This window comes from Scyliorhinus canicula, chromosome 2 (assembly GCF_902713615.1).
Source record: "Scyliorhinus canicula chromosome 2, sScyCan1.1, whole genome shotgun sequence".
In the NCBI taxonomy this organism is placed as follows: domain Eukaryota; kingdom Metazoa; phylum Chordata; class Chondrichthyes; order Carcharhiniformes; family Scyliorhinidae; genus Scyliorhinus; species Scyliorhinus canicula.
In genome coordinates, this window is record NC_052147.1 from 133594879 (window position 1) to 133617898 (window position 23020).

The 23020-nt window shown below is 49.8% G+C and overlaps 1 protein-coding gene across 2 annotated transcripts in view; it reads left to right on the forward strand.

The window, feature by feature from the left end:
* LOC119958476 (aldehyde oxidase 1-like) overlaps positions 1 to 23020 on the forward strand; it is a 267334-nt gene that overhangs the window by 172958 nt on the left and 71356 nt on the right. For both annotated transcript variants that reach the window (XM_038787024.1, XM_038787034.1), the window contains exons 21-22: positions 7367 to 7491; positions 19467 to 19600. In XM_038787024.1, coding sequence (XP_038642952.1) covers positions 7367 to 7491; positions 19467 to 19600 — 259 coding nt within the window. The remainder of the gene's footprint in view (positions 1 to 7366; positions 7492 to 19466; positions 19601 to 23020) is intronic.

The following is a 23020-nucleotide window of genomic DNA, read 5'->3' on the forward strand; positions in this document are numbered from 1 at the left end:
GCCTCCTCCACCCACATTTTCATCACAGCCATCATCTCCCTTCGCAGCACCTCCATGTGCTTGCTGAACAGCCTCTCAAATTCTCCACCCATTACTTTGATTAGAGTTTCTACTGTGAGGAGAGCGGCGCCACCCTGTGCTCTATCCTCCAGCTTTTTCCCAGCCTGAGACACCGCACACTCGATGGTGGACTTTTGCTCGCCCCCTTCCTACCGACGTTCCTCATTTGGGCCTTCGACATCATACCCTTACCTTATATCTTCCTACACCGGCTTATTCAGAAATTGCCCCTGGGATCGGGCATTAAATTCCGAAAAACCAAAACGTTGAGCAAGTGCCTCCCAAAGGCTACTTCATGGGTCGGGGGTGTGAACGGAGCTATCCTCTCAGGTTCCCCCGCCTGCTGGCACTGCCACTCCTGGTGTCCCGCAGACATCTCGTCCAGGGTCTGCATTCTCGTGGTCATGGAGCACAGCGAGTAGACCACCTCTGTCTGGGACTGCGCCACATCATCCAGTGACTGTGCCAACACATTCTGGGTCTGTGCCACATCAGCCAGTGACTGTGCCAATACATTCTGGGTCTGTGCCACATCAGCTAGTGACTGTGCCAACACATTCTGGGTCTGTGCCACATCAGCCAGTAACTGTGCCATCTCCCTCTGGGTCTAGGCCACCGCCCTCTGTGTCTGTGCTGCATCGACCAGCGCCTGGGCAATGCCACCAAGGTTCTCAGCCATGGCCTGCTGTGACTGGGCTACACTCAGGAGTACATCTACAATGTCCAGGCGGCTCTGGTACATGGTTGCCTGTGAGAGGGCAAACCTCCCCTGGGCCTCGGCCACCGCCTGCACAGATTGCCCCAGATCTTGTACATGCCCTCACCCCCAAGACCTCCACTGCGGATGCCACCTGTGAGTAGATGACAGACATAGCCAACAAGATGGCAGCAAGGAGAGTGGCCCCAAGATTCCCCGATGCCGAGCTTGAGGCTGTCCTGGACGCCGTGGAGGAGAGGCCAGCCACCCTGTACCCCGGCAAAGGGAGGAGGCTGCCAGCTGCTGCGCCTTGGCACAGGTGGCAGAGGCAGTCAGCGCTACAAGTAACACCAGCTGGACCGGCCTGCAATGCTGTAAAAAAAACTGCACAACATCCTCAGGGCGGCCACGATGAGCGGGTGAAAACTGTCGGGGGACCTCCGGACCTGCGGCCCCACACCGTGACAGAGCAGCGGGCACTGGAAGTGGTCGGCCTGCCCGACGAAAGAGCAGTCGCTGGGGTGGAGATCGGCCTTGGACAAGGAAGTGAGGCCCTGCTGAGGTGCGGTTTCCAGTGACATGCGTGTCAATCTCATCCAACCCCACCCTCACCCCACCACCCTCATACCACCCCCACTACCCTCCGGCCCGAGATCCCATCATGCGTCCTGTCTTGCGTCTTCATGACCAATGGAGATGGGGTGGGCCCTTCTGGTGTCCCCCAGCCACAGCCAGAGATCGAGGTGCTGAGCAGCAACGAGGATGCTGACGCGCAGGGGACCCATTTGCCCGAGACCCAAGACAACCCGGAGCTCGGGTCCGATGATGACGCTGATTTCCCATCACAGCTGTCTCCAACACCCTCCACCATCCCAGAGACACTCACCTCAATTGGACACTTTAGTGAAGCAGCTCCTGGGACACTACACATGCTCCGGTACAGCAGGTGGAGGTAGGAACACCTAAGGATCCGGATGGTCGGAGGGCGGGCCGACCCCAGGGACTAGCTGCCGTCCAGATGGGTTTTGGGCTTCTGGAACAGACAGCCCATCGATTGTGGAGATGTAGTCGAAGGGCCAGGGACTACATGAGGAGTTGTCAGCGCGCATCCAGCACCTGCAGACGCAGGTGGAGGACTCCAACTGCATGCAGGAGCAGGAGGTGGCGCTGACATGCAGGGGACCCATTTGGGGAATGAAATGTGTATGTACAGCTGCAGCTTGTCAGCTCCCTGAATGTCAGTTGCAAATCCCGTGAATCACACATTATTTCTCAATGGAACTGATTGTATTCCACATGTCTCCGGTGCTAGGCCCACAACGAGAACCAAGAACAATACAGCACAGGAACAGGTTCTTCGGCCCTCCAAGCCTGCGCCGACCATGGTACCTGCCTAAACTAAAACCGTTTGCACTTACGGAGTCCGTATCCTTCCATTCCCACCCGATTCATACATTTGTCTAGATGCCCTTTAAATGCCCCTATCGTACCTGCTCCCACCACCTCCCCAGGCAGTGCGTTCCATATACACCCTCTGTGTAAAAATCTTGCCTCGCATATCTGTTTCTAAACTTTTCCCCACGCACTTTAAAACTATGTCCCCTCGTACTTGACTCTCCTACCCTAGGAAAGAGCATCTGACTATCCAGTATGTCCATGCCACTCAGAATCTTGGAGACCTCTATCAGGTAGCCTCTCAACCTCTATCATTCCAGTGGGAACAGACCAACTTTACTTAACCTCTCTTCATAGCTAATGCCCTCCATACCAGGCAACATCCTAGTAAATCGCTTCTGTACCTTCTCCAAAGCACCCATATCCTTCTGGTAGTGTGGCAACCAGAATTGCACACAATATTCCAAATGAGGCCCAGCTAAGGTCCTGTACAGCTGCAACATGACTCGTCAATTTTTAGATTCAATGCAGGCCATCATGCCGTATGCCTTCTTGACCACCTTATCCACATGCGTTGCCACTTCCAGTGATCGGTGGACATGCACACCCAGATCTCAATACTCGCAAGAGTTCCACCATTTACTGTGTAGTTCCTACATGCATTGGACCTTCCGGTATCCTAACAAACGTTGGGGTCTAGCCCGGTATCCTAACAGATGTTGGGGACTGGTGCGGTATCCAAAGTGCATTACCTCACACCTGCCTGGATTAAACTCCATCTGCCATTTCTCCGTCCAACACTCCAACCAATTTATAACTTGCTGTATAATCTGACAATTCTCTTCACTATTCTCAACTCCACCAATTTTTGTGTCGTCTGTGAACTTACTAATCAGACCAGCTACATTTACTTCCAAATCATTTATATACACCACGAACAACAAACGGCCGCTGAATCAGTCCAGGAGCAGCGCCAGATTTGCTATTGTGGAAGTCCACAAAATCCTGCACCAGCGTCAACACTTAGTCTCAGGAAAGAAGAATCCGGCCCCTAAGTTTAAATTTTTCCTTCTGTTTCCGAACTTTTTAACTGATCATTGTAAAGTGATTTATTTGATAATGTGGTCAATTCTTGGTTTAAATTAAAGTTTGTTGAACATAAAAGATGACTATTGTTCAGAACCATTACTACTGGGGTGATGTACCGTTTCCTCACAGTTTTACAAACAAAAAAAATTGTTTGGGGCGCTTGTTCAGTATCCTAACAAATGTTGGGATCTGGTCTGGTATCCCGACAAATGTTGGGGTCTATTTCGGTATCCTAACAAATGTTGGGGTCTGATCCGGTATCCTAACAAATGTTGAGGTCTATTCCGGTATCCTAACAAATGTTGGGGTCTATTACGGTATCCTAACAAATGTTGGGGTCTGATCCGGTATCCTAACAAATGTTGGGGTCTGGTCTGGTATCTGAACAAATGTTGGGGTCTAGTCCAGTATCCTCACAAATGTTGGATGTCGTCCGGTATCCTAACAAATGTTGAGTGTAGTCCAGACAAGATGATTTGAGTACAGGAGTAAAGATGTCTTACTTCAAATATGTAGAACCTTGGTGAGACCTGGGGGATTGTGCGCAGTTTTGGTGTCCTGACCTCAGGAAAAATATACTTGCCATAGAGGGAGTCCAAAGACGATTCACCAAATTAATTCCTGATTTAGAGGGCTTGTCCTGGGAGGAGCGATTAAATTATTCCAGGATTTGACAGGGTAAATGCAGGCAGTACTTTTCTGTGGCTGAGTGGTAGAGAACCAGGGGACACAGTGTCAGAATCAGGGACAGCGCATTTAGGACTGAGCTGAAGAGGGATTTATTCACTCAGAGGGTGGCGAATCTTTGGAATTCTCTGCCGCAGAGGGCTGTGGAGGATCAGTCATTGAGTAAGGTTAAGAATGAGATGGTTGGATTTCTACATCATGAAATCATCAAGGGATGTGGGGATTATGCATATACAAATGGTGTTCTAATAGATCAGCTGTGATCTCATTGAATGGTGGAGCAGGTTGAAAGGGATGAAGTGCCCACTCCTATTTTTTATGTGCTTTTGTGATTCCCCACAGTATTGGGATGGTGATCTGTGTCTGTGATTCCCACACTAATGGGATGATGATCTGTGTGATTCCCAAACTAATGGGATGGTGATCTGTGTCTGTGATTCCCACACTAATGGGATGATGATGGTGATCTGTGTCTGTGATTCCCACACTAATGGGATGATGATCTGTGTCTGTGATTCCCACACTAATGGGATGATGATCTGTGTCTGTGATTCCCACACTAATGGGATGATGATGGTGATCTGTGTCTGTGATTCCCACACTAATGGGATGATGATCTGTGTCTGTGATTCCCACACTAATTGGATGGTGATCTGTGTCTGTGATTCCCACACTAATGGGATGCTGATCTCTGGTTTCTGCACTGAACATTAAGTTTCAGTTTTAACAGTTAACTTTGTGCAACTTCCAATGTGTCAAGTGATCATTTTAGATTCAAGCTTGGCTGTCTTGGATCGGTTGGACAGGCTGGGCTTGTTTCCACTAGTTTAGAAGTGAGAGGTGACTTGATTGAAGTATAAGGTCCTGAAATGTATTGAAAAGGTAGACGTTGAAAGGATGTTTCCTCTTGCGGGTGAGTCCAGAACTATGGGATGATGTTTTAAAATTAGTAAGAAGTCTTACAACACCAGGTTAAAGTCCAACAGGTTTGTTTCAATCACTAACATTTGGAGCACTGCTCCTTCCTCAGGTGAATGGAGTCGGTTCCAGAAACATTTATATCGATAAAGTCAAGATGCAAGACGATACTTTGAATGCGAGCATTTGCAAGTAATTAAGTCTTTACAGAACCAGAGAGAGGGGTAAGCCCAGGTTAAAGAGTTGTGAATTGTCTCAAACCAGGACAGTTGGTAGGATTTCGCAAGCAAGGCCAGATGGTGGGGGGTGAATGTCATGCGACATGACTCCAAGGTCCCGGTTGAAGCCGTAATTGTGTGCAGAACTTGGCTATAAGTTTCTGCTCTGCGATTCTGCATTGTCGCGCGTCCTGAAGGCCGCCTTGGAGAACGCTTACCTGAAGATCAGAGGCTGAATGCCCTTGACTGCTGAAGTGTTCCCCGATTGGAAGGGAACATTCCTGCCTGGCGATTGTCGCGTGATGTCCGTGAATCCGTTGTCGCAGCATCTGCATGGTCTCGCCAATGTACCAAGCTTCCTTTCCTGCAGCGTATGAGGTAGACAACGTTGGCTGAGTCACACGAGCATGCACCACGTACCTGGTGGCTGGTGTTCTCACATGTAATGGTGGTACTCTATGTCGATGATCTGGCACGTCTTGCAGAGATTGCCATTGCAGAGTTGTGTGGTGTCGTGGTCGCTGTTCTGAAGGCTGGGTAGTTTGCTGCAAATAATGGTTTGTTTGAGGCTGCGCGGTTGTTTGAAGGGCAAGTAGTTGGGGTGTGGGGATGACCTGGGCAAGATGTTCGTCTTCATTAATGACATGTTGAAGGCTGCGAAGAAGATGTCGTAGTTTTCTCCGCTCTGGGGAAGCACTGGATGACGAAGGGTGCTCTGTCGGTTATGTCTCGTGTTTGTCTCCTGAGGAGGTCGGTGTGGTTTTTTGCTCTGGAGAGTAGTCCATGGTGAGTTTGATGCTGGGATGGAACTTATTGACGTCATCGTGTAGTCGTTTCAGTGATTCTTCGCCATGGGTCCAAAGGAAAAAAATGTCATCGATGTATCTGGAGTATAACGTCGGTTGAAGGTCCTGTGCAGTAAGGAGGTCTTGTTCAAACTTGTGCATGAAGATGTTGGCGTATTGAGGTGCGAATTAGGGGTCACCCTTATAAGACAAAGATTAAAAGAATTTTTTTCTATGAGGGTTTGCGATTTTGGAACTCTGTTTCAAAAGACAGTAGAAGCTGGGTCACTGGATATGTTTATTAAAAAACATTTTATTCAGGCATTTATGATTTTATAACAATAAACAATACAAATGTACACATCGTTCAGTGTGTAACACATCCCTACATCTCCCATTGTTCCCGCCTACTCTGAACACAAAATAGCCTAATTCCCCCCCTACACCCTAACCCTTCTTATTGAATCTGCTGACAGTTTAGTTTTCTCCGAAGAAGTCGATAAACGGCTGTCACTGCCGGACGAACCCACCTCTCAGGACGAACGTAATCTTCTCAAGTCTGAGAAACCCAGCCATGTCACTAACCCAAACCCCTGGTTTTGGGGGCTTTGAGTCCCTCCAGGCTAATAAGATCCGTCTCCGGGCGACCAAGGAGGCAAAGGTCAAAACGCCAGCCTCTCTCACCCCCTGGCCTCCCGGATCTTCCGACACTCCAAAAATCGCCACCCCTGGACTCGGCGCCACCCTTGTTTTAATACCGTGGACATGACATCCGCAAATCCCTGCCAGTATCCCCTAAGCTTTGGGCATGCCCAAAACATATGGACATGGTTTGCTGGCCCTCGCGCACACCTCACACACTTGTCCTCTATCCCAAAAAACGTGCTCATCGGGCCACCCTCATGTGTGCCCGATGAACCGTCTTGAATTGTATCAGGCTAAGCCTGGCACATGATGAGGACGTTTTGACTCTGCTTAGAGCATCCTCCCACTGATCCACCTCTACCTCTCCTCCCAGCTCATCTTCCCATTTACGCTTTAGCTCACCTGTCTGAGTTTCCTCCCACTCCATGGGTTCTTTATAGATATCCGAAACCTTCCCCTCCCCCACCCCCATTTTAGAAACTACCTTGTCATATATCCCCTGTCACTGGATATTTTTAATGCGGAGGTGGATAGGTTCTTGTTAGCAGGGGGATCAAAGACTATTGGGGTAGATGAGGGGCTGGATTCTCCGCCGTCGGGATGCTCCGTTTTGCCGGCAGCCGACGGCGTGGAGCTGCCCCACAATGGGAAACCACATTGACCAGCCGGTGAAACGGAGCATCCCGCTGGTGTGCTGAACGAGAAATCTGGTGCGGCGGGATGGAGAATCCAGCCTGAGGAATGTGGAACTCAACACAAACAGATCAGCCATGAGCTTATTGAATTGTGGAGCAGGCCGAGGGGCCTATTGGCCTACTTCTGCTCTTATTTTGTATGCTCATATGTTTAAATACCAGCGCTTTTATTTACAGGACAGATCCATATCGGAGGCCAGGAACACTTCTACATGGAAACCCAGAGTATACTAGTCATTCCTAAAGGTGAGGATGGAGAAATTGAAATGGTTTGCTCAACGCAGCATCCGACTCTTGCCCAGGTAAGTCACTGTAATTCACCCTGGCCTAGGCTACTACCCTCATTACTGCAGGTGAATCATGGCAGCTTGTGTTCGAACTTTTAACAAGAGGGAGATCTACTTCTGCTGGTTGTGGGGATGCTGTCAGAGATAACAAGCCTGTTCCTCTACTGGTCTCTTCCGTCTTTGTGCTCATACTTTGAAGTTAGTGATTCACTGAACTCTGCTTCCAAGAGTGGTAGAATCTTGCACAATGGATATCAGCAGCTGCAGCCACTTGGTTCCTGGCAGAGGGACAGGAAGATCAGTCAGGTTATCCATTCCTGATAATCCAGATGGGCAGTAGGGATGTTCAAAGACATCAGGGCGAGGTGAAGACCAGGTTTGTCAAATTGCCAATCTTAACTTGCCACGGTCAATTGCTGCTCAGGTTTTCATGTGTGCATGGGGATCATCCATTGGCAAGGGTCACCACTGTTACCAGGGCAACTGTCCTAGCAAGACAAAAGGGATAAACAGGAATGATAGGGAATGGAAGAAAAACCAGCAAAACATGCAAGGAACTGGACCAGGAGCCAGTTTAGGTTTGTATTAGGCCAATGTTCAGTTGTGCTGTTTGTAAAATGTTTGCTCACTCTTCAGTATATCAATCGTATCGATTACCCAATCTTTGAAAGTCAACTGGAGTGTTATCTCTGCTCTGCTCTCTCCTTAAATATATTTTATTCCAAACGTATATAAAAGGTTACAAAACATAAACAATTCGAGGAACAAACTCCCCACCACACAATTATACAGTCCATAGGAACTTTCACCTTTCTCACCCCCATCCTCCACCCCCACTCACCTACCTGAACTGAACAGCTCCTTAAACACGGCCATGAACATCCCCCACCTTGTCTCGAAGCCCTCCGCTGAACCCCTTAATTCGTACTTAATCTTTTCCAACCAAAGAAAGTCATATAAGTCCCCCAGTCAAGCCACCACCGGGTGGCGTTGCTGACCGTTACTCCAGCAGAATTCTTCGCCCGGCAATCAGAGAGGCAAAGGCCACATCGGCCTTCCTCCCTTTCTTCAGATCCGGCTTCTCCGATATCCCAAATATCGCCACCAAAGGGTCCCGCTTAACCTCCTCCCCCTCCCCCACCCCGCCCACTACCCTTGCTAGCACTGCGAACACTCCAGCCCAGAATCTCTTCAACTTTTCACAGCCCCAGAACATGTGTGTGTGATTCCCTGGTCCTCGTCCAAACTTCTCACACTCGTCTGTCACTTTCTGGAAGAACCCACTCATTCTTGCCCGAGTCATATATACCCTGTGTATGACCTTGAACTGTATCAGGCTCATCCTTGCACATGAGGAGGTCGCATTTACCCTTCGTAGCACCTCAGTCCATACTCCTCAGTTTATTTCCCCTCCCAGCTCCAACCTCCCACCTCTCCTTAATCATCACCACCTGCTCACCTCCCTGTTCTCTCAGCCACTCATATATGTTTCCCCTCCCCTCCACATCAGGAAGCAGCAATCGCTCCAATAGGGTGTACCTCAGCAACCTGGGGTACTATTTCCAAACCTTCAGCGCAAAGTCCCTTACTTGCAGGTACGTAAACTCACTTCCTCTCGGGAGCTCTACACTTTCCTTCAATTCATTTATACTGGCAAACCATTCTTCCAGGTACAAATCCTTCACCTGAACCAGCCCCATTTCTCTCCACTTCTTATACATGCCAGCTATCCCCCGGCTCAAAACCGTGGTTTTCGCACAATGGCGTTAACATCAACATCCCCTCTATTATAAAGTGCTCCTCAGCTGGTTCCAGACCTTCACTGTGGACTGCACCTCAGGGCTCTCATATGGCCATCACCAGAGCCCTAAAGCTGGACCCAGACAGGATTCTTCCTCCATCCTAACACATTCTACCCCTTCTTCCCACCACCGCCTCACCTTCTCCACAATCGCCACGCAATAATAATGTAGCAGGCTCGACACCACCAATCCTCCCTGCTGCCTCTGTAACAGTCCTCTTAACCCTCGGCACCTTCATGCCCAGACAAAGTCTGAAATAATTATACCCAATTTTCGAAAGAAGGCCTTCGGTACAAAAATCGGAGTGTCTGGAATATGAACAGGAACCTCGGCAGAATATTCATCTTCACCACTCGGACCCTCCCTGCCAGAGTCAAGTGCAGCATGTCCCACCTCTTCGGATCCTCCTCTACTAGCTTTAGATTAGTTAGATTCCCTTCATAAAGCATCGTCCATTCCCTCGCTACCTGAATCCCCCAGGTATCTAAACCTGTCTCTGGACACATTAAATGGCATTCTCCCTAGATTGGCTTGCCGACCCAATTCATTCACTGGGAACACTTCGCTTTTCCCTACATTTAACTTATATCCCGACAACGCCCCAAACAGGCCCATGAGCCTCTCCATGCTTTCCAGCGGGTCCGAAACATACAATAATAGGTTATCTCCGTACAGCGACACCCGATGTTCCTTTTGTTCCCTCGTAATCTCTCGCCACTCTGCCAACCCACTAAGAGCCTTTGCCAGAGCTCTATAGCCAACGCAAACGGCAGCGGCGACAGTGGGCACCCCTGTCTTGTTCCCTGTGCAGTTCAAAGTTCCATGAACACATGACTTGGTCCGAACATTCATCATCGGTGCCACATATAACAGGCACACCCATGCCATAAACCTCGGCCCAAACCCAAACCTTCCAGGACCTCAAACAGGTACCCCGACTCCACCCAGTCGAATGCTTTCTCCGCATCCATGACACCACTACCTCCGGCACCTGGGCTCTCGACGGATTCATCATCACAATTAACAGCTGCCTTACATTACTGGAAAGCTGCCTGCCCTTTAAGAAACCTGTTTGGTCCCCGGAACATAACCTTCCATCCTTCCCGCCAGCAGTTTCACATCTGTATTTAACAACGATATGGCCCAAACGACCCACATTCCAACGGATCCCTCCCCTTTTTTTGATATTAATATGATTGTTGCCTGCGTCTTCGTCTCTAGCAGCTCCTCCTTCACCAACGCCTCATTAAACACCCCCAAGAGATGTGGTGCCAGGTCAGTCGCGAACTCCTTACAGAATTCTGCCGGGAAACAACTGGGTCCTGGGGCCTTCCCCGACTTCATACCTCTTATACTATCCAACACCTCCCTTAGCCCCAAGGGCTCCTCTAGCACCTGCCTCTTCTCTTCCTCCAACTGTGGAAACTACAGTTCATCTAAGAACCATCCCATGTCCCCCTCTTCACCCCCCCGGATCTGCTCTGTGCAGCTCCTTGTAATAATCCGTAAATGCCTCGTTTATCTTCCCTGGCTCTGTTACCACATCCCCTGCCTCAGTCCGTATCTTCAATGTTTCCCTGAACGCAACCTGCCTCCGTAGTTGATGCACTAACGTTCAACTTGCCTTCTCCCCGTATTCATACTGCACCCCTCTTGCCCTACACTGCTGTCCTACCGCCATCTTTTACAGATGCACTATAGAAAGCATCCTATCGGGCTGCATCACAGCCTGGTATGGCAACTGCTCGGCCCAGGACCGCAAGGAACTTCAGAGAATCGTGAATACCGCCCAGTCCATCACACAAACCTGCCTCCCATCCATTGATTCCATCTACACCTCCTGCTGCCTGGGGAAAGCGGCCAGCATAATCAAGGATCCCTCCCACCCGGCTTACTCACTTTTTCAACTTCTTTCCATCGGGCAGGAGATTCAGAAGTCTGAGAACACACACGAACAGACTCAAAAACAGCTTCTTCCCCACTGTCACCAGACTCCTAAATGACCCTCTTATTGACTGACCTCATTAACACTACACTCTGTATGCTTCAACCGATGCCAATGCTTATGTAGTTACATTGTATATCTTGTGTTGCCCTATTATGTATTCTCATGTATTTTCTTGAATTTTGTTTAATTCCCTTTTCTTCCATGTACTGAATGATCTGTTGAGCTGCTTGCAGAAAAATACTTTTCACTGTACCTCGGTACACGTGACAATAAACAAATCCAATCCAATCCAATCCAATCCATGTTGTCAACCTCTCTAATTGTCCTTGTAATCTTTTCCTCCTCGCCTATCCCTCTGTGGTGGATACCCTCTAGCACTCCCTATCTATCTCCACTATCTCGATCATTAGGTGTTCATGTTCCTCTCTCCTTTCCCTATCCGCATGTTCCTTGAATGAGATAATCTCCCCTTGGACCATCGCTTTTATCGCTTCCCAACATGTGGACGCCGACACCTCCCCGTTTTGTTTCAATTCTTTAATTACTGTAATCTTTAATTACAGCCCACACTTTGTCAGAAAACCCTCTATCTGCCAACAACCCCGAATCGAACCACCAGCCCGGCCTCTGCTCCTGTGCTGATCTAAGATGAATCTCCAGCCAGTGGGGTTCATGATCCAGAATTACTATCTCCACGTTTTCAGCCCCCTCCACCCCAACCAAAAACTCCTGGCTCACCACGAAATTCTTGAATACACCCTATACACATGTGAGAAAAGGGAATACTCCCAGCTCCTTTGCCATTCGTATTCTACCCATTGACCTGGGGCTCGACCATCTACCCCCAGCTCTAGGACATAATTAAAATCTCCTCCCATAATCAACTGGTGTGTGGCCAAGTCCAGGATTGCTGCAATCACCCCTCTCATAAAACCTACATTATCCCAATTCGGTCGATACACATTCACCAATACCACCGGTGTCCCTTTTCATGCCCCACTCATCACCACATATCTCCCACCCAGGTCCCTCACTTCCTTGGAGCTCACAAACCCCATTTTCTTACTCATCAAAATTGCCACCACGCGCGACTTTGAATCAAACCCCGAGTGGAAAACCTGACCCACCCATCCCTACCTCAGCCTAGCCTGGTCCTTCACGAGGAGCTGCGACTTCTGCAGAATGACCACCTCCGCTTTTAAACTCCTTAGGTGCGCAAAGGCCCAAGATCACTCCACCGGTCCATTGAGCCCTCACATGTTCCACGTAATCAGCCGTACCGGGGGCTTACTCCTCCATTCCCCTTTACCATCCGCCATCCTCACCATTCAGCTCTACCCCCCAGAATTTCACCCTGTACCTTGTCCATCCAAGATGGCCCCTTTCTCTGCCCCTGACGTTTCTTCTCCAACCGCGCCTCGTCGCATCTCCCTCCCTTCCCCGCTCTGGCACCTCTCTCGGCCTTCTCCCCCACTTCACTTCCGTTCACCAGCATTACCTGCCAGCGTGGCAATTTCTACCCAAAGGCTCCTCCAACCGACCACCCATCCCTCCTCCACCCTCACATCTCTGTTCTGTGAAGAAGGCTCCCCGCTAACCTCCCCCACTGAAAATACGCCACCGGCAGAGCAACGTGGGAAGATGGCCGCTGGATATCGAGGCGCTCCTGGACGCCGTGCAGCACAGGAGGGAGGCCCTGTAGCCCAGACACGGCTGCAGGGTCACAGCAAATGCCAGCCGGCGCCTGTGGAGGGAGGTGGCAGAGGCCGTCAGCGCCGTGGCTACAACACCCAGGACAGGTGCCAGTGCCACAAGAAGGTCAATGACCTAGTCAGGGCAGCCAGGGTGAGTATCCCCACTGTGCCCATGGTACCAACCACACAGAACTCCCCCCCCCCCCCCCGTACCCATGGCACCAACCCCACGTAACTGCTCCCCCCCCCCCCCCCCCCCCCGCATCATGGTCGGCACAGCCCTAGCTGAGACCCACATGGCTGCACCCACCCAAGTTGTAAGTATATGTCCGCCTAACACTGTCAACCTTTATCTCCGTCTTCCCCCCCCCCCCCCCCCCCCCCCCCCCCTCAGGAGAAGCGCAGCCATAACAACCGGGAGTGCGCCAGGCAGGACCGGAGAGGGTCCATCTGAATTGCGGCCCCTCACCGTTCATGAAGAGAGGGCCCTGGACCTCACAGGTGGACCCGAGAACAGGGAGCCTGTGGACGCAGAGATCAGGGGTGCAGCACCAAGTGTGACACCCCACCGCCTGCCCGCCCTCCCCCCTCCTCTGAATCCCCCTCTCCCCCAGCACCCTTCGCCCACTCCTCTGATCACTCTTCCCCCGTCCCCCCATCCCCAGCACTCTTCACCCCACCTCTGATCCCCCCACCACCCCCTCAGCCCCGTCTGCGTGTCTAACCATGCATGCTGTATTATGTATTGCAGGACCACACGGCGATACACCTGTCCCTGCGGATGCAGACCGCCCCCAGAATAGACACAGGCCTTCAGGCTTACGCCGCCCACAGGATGTGCCATGGCGACCACATGCCAGGGACAGACCCGGGCCATCAGGTGTATGCCGCCCCCATCCAATGCCAGTGCGGCAACGCCGTAGGGGCTCATCCAGCAACGGGGAAGGCAGCCACACCAACAACCCCCTGTCCCAGTCGACCCAAGACACCACGACACAGGAGACCCACACCGACACAGGACACTGAGACACAGGGGACAGACGGACAGGACAACGACACACAGGGCACATCCACCCAGGACACCGAGTCACAGCGGACAGATGGACATGACACCCAAACAAAGGGGACAGATGGACAGGACAAAACAACCCAGGGGACCCCGGACTTCGGGTCCTATGAGGACCTCAACATAAAGCCACTGCTATCTCCTACACCCTCCACCATCGCAGAGACACTCAACTCGGTTGATCACTTTAGCGATGAGGCTTCTGGGACACTCACTGGTGCACACAACACAGCCATACCAGTACAGCAGGTGGAGGTAGGAGCAGCCGAGGCGCCGGACAGTCGAAGGGCAGACCAGCCCCAGCAGCCAGCTGCCACCCAGACGGGTCCCAGGTTCCTGGAGTTCGTATACCCACCCATAGACCTGATGCAGTCTATGGCGGTTCCCCTCCCCCCCCCCCCCCCCCGCCCCCACACTGGCCCCTATCTCCTCCTTCGTCGGCATCAGCTTGCACGACTGGTTGACGCTGTTAAAAAGGTGCTTTGATTTACGCCGGCGTGACCTGTGGAGATTCGCAGCAGGCCTAGGGACCAGCACCGATTCTAGCGATTCTGCGAGGCGCGCAATGCAATTCTTGTCGGCGGATCTTTTCGCGGGTTGGAGTATCGGAGTACCGGCGTCGCAGCGGGATTCACGTGTCCCCTCGGCAATTCTCCGACCCGGCGCGGCATCAGAGAATCCCGGCCTACATCTTTCATGACTTGTGGCAGGAAACCGGAGCAACCAGATGAAACCCAACGCAGAAACGGGGAGAACGTGCAGACTCCACACAAACAGTGACCCAGGCCGGGAATCGAACCTGGGACCCTGGAGCTGTGAAGCAGCAGTGGCTACCCACTGTGCTACCGTGCTGGCCACCCTGAACCACAGGCCACCTCCCCCAAAGACAAATAAAAAGCAAATACACAACCACGGGCAGCAGGATGGAGTAGGGTCAACCTTCCCCTTCCAAGCTTTTCACCCGCTACCCTTCGTCGACTCAGCAGTAAAAAGAAGAAAAAACCCTCCACATCGGATGAAACGCCCCCCCTCCCTCCAAGCCCCATTCTACCCGTACTCTCAATTACTTCAAAGTGCTAGCATCTCCGTCTCCCAAAATTGTTCAGTTCAGTTCTCCCCCAATTTATGCTCTTTGACAAAGTCATTGGCCACTTTGGGTCTCAAAATAGTATTTCCAGCCTTCATAGGTCACCCATAGTTTCACCGGGTAGAGCATCCCAAACTGATCTGCTGTTGATACAGCACCACCTTTGCCCTGTTGAACCCTACACGCCGTTTTGCCAGCTCAGCTCCAATGTCCTGGTTTATTCGGACCTTGCTCCCCTCCCATTCACAGTTGCACTTCTCCCTGGCCCAATGCAGAATCTTCTTTTTGTCCACAAACTTGTGGAGCCTCTGCCTCAGAGACCTGTGCGCTCTGTCCACCTCAGGGACCTTGTCCAGCACCCCCGCCGCCACCAGCCCAGCCAGCATCCTCAAAACGTACCTCGTGGCATTTGCACCTTCTAGCCCTTCAGGCAACCCACTATCCGCAGATTCTGCCTTCTCAACCAATTATCCTGCTCCTCCACCTTTGCTCTTAGTGTCTTGCCAAGGGCTTCTAAGAGCCCCACGTCCGCCTCCAATGCCACCACCCGATCGCTGTGGTGCGACATCACCCTCTCAATCTCTCGGATCTGAGACCCAAGTCTCCAAATATTTCTCCACCCTCTCCATTGAGCCCTTCAGGGATGCCACAGCCCCTTCGGTGGCCTCGGAGCGATCCTCCTGCATCTCCTTAGAACATAAGACATAGGAGCAGTATTAGGCTACTTGGCCCATCGAGTCTGCTCCGCCATTCAATCATGGTTGATATTTTCTCATCCCCATTCTCCTGCCTTCTCCCCATAACCCCTGATCCCCTTATCAAGAACCTATCTATCTCTGTCTCAAAGACACTCAGTGATTTATCCTCCACAGCCTTCTGCAGGAAAGAGTTCCACAGGTTCACCAGCCTCTGGCTGAAGAAATTCCTCCTCATCTCTGTTTTAAAGGATCATCCCTTTAGTCTGAGATGATGTCCTCTGGTTCTAGTTTTTCCAACACGTGGAAACATCCTCTCCACGTCCATTCTATCCAGGCCTCGCAGTATCCTGTAAGTTTCAATAAGATCCCCCCTCATCCTTCTAAACTCCAACAAGTACAGACCCAGAATCCTCAACTTGTCCTCATACGACAAGTTCTTCGTTCCAGGGATCAATCTTGTGAACCTCCTCTGGAGGTTTCCAAGGCCAGCATATCCTTCCTTAGAAATGGGGTCCAAAACTGCTCACAATACTCCAAATGGGGTCTGACCAGAGCCTTATACAGCCACAGAAGTACATCCCTGGTCTTGTATTCTAGTCCTCTTGACATGAATGCCAACATTGCATTTGCCTTCTTTACTGCTGACTGAACCTAAACATTAACCTTAAGAGAATCGTGAACACGGACTCCCAAGTCCCTTTGTGCTTCCGATTTCCTAAGCATTCCCCATTCAGAAAATAGTCTATGCCTAAATTCCTCCTTCCAAAGTGCACAACTTCACACTTTTCCACACTGTATTTCATTTGCCACTTCATTGCCCACTCTCCTCGCTTGTCCAAATCCTTCTCCAGTCCCCTTGCTTCCTCAATACTACCTGTCCCTCTACAGATCTTTGTATCATCTGCAAACTTAGCAACAGTGCCTTCAGTTCCTTCTTCCAGATTTATGCTGTCCTTGACTTCCTTGTCAACCATGGATGCCTTGTCCATGGTTTTGCTTTTTCCACACAACTTTTATTAATAGGTTGTTGGCGCTGATCCTGGATTTGGATTCACACCAGCTAATCATGGGTGGGGCTTTTAATTGCGTTTTGGACCCCCCACTGGATAAATGGAGACCTAAGATGTTAAGACCTTCTGGGATGGGGAAGGCTCTGTTGTCCTTCATGGAACAGATGGAGGGAACTGACCCGTGGAGATTTTTACACCTGGGGGAGAAGGATTTCCCATTCTTCTCTCATGTCCACCAGGTCTATTTTAGGATTTGGTTGTGCTATAGGAGGTGTTGAAGGTGGTTGTTCGAGCGGAGATGATCTCCTTTAAAGCACATAAGGCAGAGAGGTAGAGGTTGACGGATGCTATCTTAGAGGTGGACCGTCAATACTCAATCAATCAGACACTAAAATTTCTGGTCAGCTGGAAGAAGCTACAGGTGGAGTTTGGGCTTCTATCCACAGGCAGGGTGTTGTGCTTGCTGCAACGTTCATGCGGGGGGCTCTCTATGAACAGGGGGAGAAGGCTAGTCATCAGCTGAGACGACAGGCGGCCTCTCGGGAAATTGTGCAAGTTAGGGATGGGGGCGGCAGACTGATTTCCACCCCAACCAAGGTGAATGGGGCGTTCAAATATTCTATCGGAACCTGTACAAGTCAGAACCACCAGAGGATAAGTCCTTAATGCTTGGGTTTTTAGACGGTCTGGCCTTCCTGGTAGTGGAGCAGGAGGAGAGGGAGAAATTGGAAGCTCCCCTGACTCTAGAGGAGATTAAGGGATTGATGGGTGTCCAATTGAATTTTACAAAAAGTTTGCTGGTTGCTAATCCTAGTGCTGCTTGAGATGTTTGGGTCTCTGACTCAAGGAACGTTGTTGACCTCTTTGGCAGGCGGCGATCACTTTGAAAAAAGATAGAGATCCGATGGAATGTGAGTCGTACTGCCCCCACTCTTTGTTGAATGCATATGCAAAGTTGCTAGCTAACGTATTGGCGAGGCTCATGGAGTTTGCCTCCTGGAGATAATTTCAGAAGGACAGGATTTATCAAGGGGAGGTGACTGTCAGCCAATGTCCAAAGGCTGCTCAATGTGGTTCTGGACCCCTCTCTATCCCCTGAAACGGATGTGATTATTTCTCTGGATGCAGAGAAGGCGTTCGATAGGGTGGAATGGAGCTATTATTTGAGGTCTTGGGCAGGTTTGCCTTTGGACCTAGGTTTATATCCTGGATCCAGCTTTTGGATAGAGCCCCCACTGCCAGTGTCCATACAAATGATTTAAACTCAAAATATCTCCGACTGGGAAGAGGCACGAGACAGGGATGTCCATTGTCACCTCTACTGTTTGCCCTGGCTATTGAACCTCTGGCTATCACATTGAGGTCATCCACAAAGTGGAGATGAATAGGTAGAGGGGGCAGGGAGCATAGAATGTCCTTATATGCGGACAACCTCTTACTGTATCTAACGGATCCTCTCTCCAGTGCAGAGGAGATAATGAAACTGCTCGAGAGTTTTGGCTCCTTTTTGGGGTACAGATTGAACCTGAGTAAAAGCGAATGTTTTCCAATGAATCCCCCAGGAAGAGGAGCTGACCTGAGGAAGTAGCCTTTTTGCCTGGCCAAGTCCAACCTTCGTTATCTGGACCGCAGATATCCCCAGTTCAGGTGGCCATGACTGGGCCTCACTACAGAAACTAAATTTTAGGGTCCTGATTAGAGTGGTGAAGGAGGACCTGAAGAGATGCGATGGCCTCCAGCTGACTTCGGCTGGAAGGATCCAATCAATTAAAAAGAATATCCTCCCAAGATTTCTGTTTTTGTTTCAGTGCCTTCCATGTTTCCCTTTCAAAGTCTTTTTTTACAGGAGTTAATAAGCTGACCTTGTCCTTTATTTTGGTGGATCCATAAGGGTTTTTTTTTTACAAAGGAATAAACAATCAGGGGGTCTTGCATTACCAAACCTGTTATATTATTATTGGGCAGCGAATATTGAAAAGGTGTGGGAGTGGCACAGAGGGAGAGGAATGATTGGTTATGGCTCCCCTTCCATTTTCCCCAATGAAATGGACTACCAATCCAATGGTGGTGGCCAACTTGAAAATATGGGGACAATTTAGACGGCACTTCAAACTGGGCACTATGTCAATGTTGGCCCCAATCTGCAGGAACCATCATTGTGTGCTGGCTGTTTTGGTTTTGTCCTTCAGGGTTTGGAAGGAGGAGGGGTTGGAAAGGTTTGGGGATCTGTTTGTTGATGGTAAGTTCATAGGTTTTGAGGAGAGGCTGGAGAGGGGCAAGCCCTCAAGAGATAACCAGTTTCGATATTACCAGGTACAAAACTTTATGTGCAAGGAGATTGCTTCATTCCCTTTGTCCCCCCTTGCCAGAGTTACAGACAGGGGCAAGGCAGATGCTCTTGCCTTTGCTTCCTTGATAACCTGTAGGCGAATCTGGTTTGGCTGGAGGTCCTCATTCCCCCCTTGGCTCAGTGACCTGTTGGAATTTTTACACTTATAAAAAATCAAGTACCTAATGGCTGAAAGATTCTACCTCACAAAATAATATATTTATTTAATTGGGCGGACGGTTTGGGCGGCAGGGGATATTTTTTGTCAATTTTATGAATATGGTTGAATATTTTATATGTTTGTAAACTGAAAAGTTGAATTAAAATATTTATTAAAAAACCTTTGCTTCTGATAGACTGTAGTTGCAGGGTCACTGGGGATTCCATCCAATCGAGTCACAGTGCGTGTCAAAAGGATTGGCGGTGCCTTTGGTGGAAAGGCACTGCAAACCAGCAAAATGGCAGCAATTACAGCCCTGGCAGCTCACAAGTAAGTGGTTCACTAGTTTGGAGTTGTGGTTACTGAAGAATGTTGGTTATGCAGGAGTGTCGCTAATGCGCACAGGTCAGACTTTGACCGTCTGCCTCTGGACACTAGGTTTGAGTCCAACACAACCTGACAGGGTATTCTCAATGGGAGGGTCCAATATAAAATGAGCCCAGCTCCAAATGTCAGAGAGCAAAGGAAGAAAATTATAGCACTAAATATTAATAATTAGTCACCACATTGGTAACCTCGCTCAGCAAATCCACCGCATGGTCGACTCAGAATTGGAAAAATACATCACATTGATACCGTGGGCAGCACGATAGCACAAGTGATTAGCACTGTGGCTTCACAGCGGCAGGGTCCCAGGTTCGATACCCCGCTGGGTTACTGTCTGTGCGAAGTCTGCACGTTCTCCCCGTGTTTGCGTGGGTTTCCTCCGGGTGCTCCGGTTTCCTCCCACAGTCCAAAGACGTGCAGGTTAGGTGGATTGGCCATGATAAATTGCCCTTAGTGACCAAAAGGTTAGGTGTTATGGGGATAGGGTGGAAGTGAGAGCTTAAGTGGGTCAGTGCAGACTCGATGGGCCGAATGGCCTCCTTCCGCACTGTATGTTCTGTGATACAATAGAAGCAGTTCTTTAGACTGACAACATAGAGGGAACTTACTCTGTATCTAACATATGTTGTACCTGCCCTGGAATGTTTAACAGAATAATATCGAACAAGCTTTATTCAGTAGCCACACCATCACTTCAGACTATCTATTTCCACCTCTGTAATATTGCTCAACTCCGTCTCCTTCTGCTCAGCTGCTACTGAAACTCTCATTCATGTTTGTTACCCAGAAACTTCACTATTCCAATACTGCACCGGCTGGCCTCCATGGGTCTAACCTTGATAAATTTGATGTAATTCAAACTGTGTTGCCCGTCTCTTAACTCACAACAAGTCCCAATCACTCAACACCCTTGTCCAATCTGACTGACAGTACATAGAACATAGAACAGTACAGCACAGAACAGGCCCTTCGGCCCTCAATGTTGTGCCGAGCAATGATCACCCTACTCAAACCCACGTATCCACCCTATACCCGTAACCCAACAACCCCCCCTTAACCTTACTTTTTGGGACACTACGGGCAATTTAGCATGGCCAATCCACCTAACCCGCACATCTTTGGACTGTGGGAGGAAACCGGAGCACCCGGAGGAAACCCACGCACACACGGGGAGGATGTGCAGACTCCACACAGACAGTGACCCAGCCGGGAATCGAACCTGGGACCCTGGAGCTGTGAAGCATTGATGCTAACCACCATGCTACCGTGCTCCCCCGTAGCCACTGGTTAAGCAACACCTCAATTCTAGGGTTCTTATCCTTATTTTCAAATCCCTCCATGGTCTCACCTTTGCCACCTCTGTAACATTGTCCAGTCTTGTAAGCCTCTGGGATATCTGCTCCTCTTAATTTTGACATCCTGAGCATATAGACCTCATGATGGAGGGAACCATAGAATTTACAGTGCAGAAGGAGGCCATTCGGTCCATCGAGTCTGCACCAGCCCTTGGAAAGAGGACCCTACTTACGCCCAGACTTTCACCCGAACCCAATAACCCCACCTAACATTTTTGGACACCAAGGGCAATTTAGCAAGGCCAATCTACCTAACCTGCACATCTTTGGACTGTGGGAGGAAACCGGAACACCCGGAGAAAACCCTCGCAGACATGGGTAGAATGTGCAGACTCTGCACAGACAGTGACCCAAGCCGGGAATCGAACCTGGGACCCTGACGCTGTGAAGCAATAGTGCAAACCACTATGCTACTGTGTTGCCCATAAAGGTAATTGATTGTGGAATTGCTTTCCTCAGTCTATCGCATGCTGCTTGTTTAGCACACATTAATCCTGTTTTGTAGCTTCACCGAGTTGATACCTCATTTTGGGGTGGCACGATGGCACAGTGGTTAGCACTGCTGCCTCTCCAGTGCCAGGGACCTGGGTCCGATTCCAGCCTTGGATTAGATTCTCCCACAAGTGGAACATAATTTCCACAACTACAATGACCAACCCATTCATAATTTTAAAGACCTCTTATCAGACCATCCCAAAGTCTTTTCCTTTTTCAAGAAAATATTCCAACCTGTTCACTCTTTTCTGATAATCTCTCGGTTCAGGGTCCACCTTTGTAAAGCCTTTTTGTATTTTCTCCTGTGCTTTCATGTCATTTTCGTCCCGGAACTCTGCACTGCGCTCAAGTGCAGCCTGACCAAAAGCCTATGCATGTTTAACAGAACTTCACTAATTTTGAATTTTGTGCCCTTAGAAATAAACTCCAGTGTTTTGTTAGCATTTTTAATTGCTTTGGTGACTTCCGATGCTACGTTTAATTATTTTCTCACCCATATTCCTAGATTCCTTTGCACTTCTACCTCCAAAGTGAATAACCTCACATTTATACTTGTTAAAGCTGAGTTCCCATTGGCTGCCTAGTCTACACATTTTTTACGGTCTTCGTGTATTACACTGAATTCTTAGCTATATTTCTCAATTTGATATTATTGGCACATTTTGATATTAAGGGCGCGTTCGTCTGGCCATGCTGCGCCAGAAAAGCACCTTGCTGCAGCGCAGCGTGATCGGTGAAAACCGGGAGGCCCTGCTCCCGGGATCCATCCGGCTCGCAACACCTCGCGAGATTCAACACAATCTCACGAGACGTTGCAAGGGAATCCCGTCCATAATGGGCAGGATTACTTTTTGGCAAATCTGCATATTAGAGCGAGACAGTAAGCCTTACTGTAATGTGCAGATTCCCAAGGTACCTGAGGCTTTGGTATTCAATTCCTTTGCATTGGGGACCTCGAGCGAGCAAAGTTTGGTACTTGTCCCCACAAACGGGACCAGACAGAACGGCATTTGTGGGGGTCTTGACGGGGATTGGTGGCTCCCAGCTGCATGCCCTTTGGGGAGGGTGGTGCCCTGGCAGTGCCATCTTGGTGCCAAGCTGGCATTCTTTGTGAGCTCACGATTGGGCTGGGGTTGCTCACCGCGGGTGTTCGAAGAGGCAGGCCGAGGGAACCTCCCATGTTGCGATAAGGCCAGAGGGGACTGTTGATGCGTCCGAATCTCTCACTACAATGGGCAGTTCCGGCGAGCAGAGTTCCCCCCCTTGTTAAAAAACAGGGCTATGTGTGTCCTCAGGCCCCTTATTCGATATGAATAGCATTGAATAGCCACGTGTTCCTTGGCACTGCGAGTGCCGGTAAACAATGGCTAAATGCGCTTGTTAGAGGACTTTGTTCCCTCTTGGAAAGATCACGCCCTGTGTAACTTACTCCTAAAACCAGATCATCAATGTAGATGACAAATAATAGTCATCCAACAATGATCCTTGTGGATCCACTTTCTACCAACGTGAA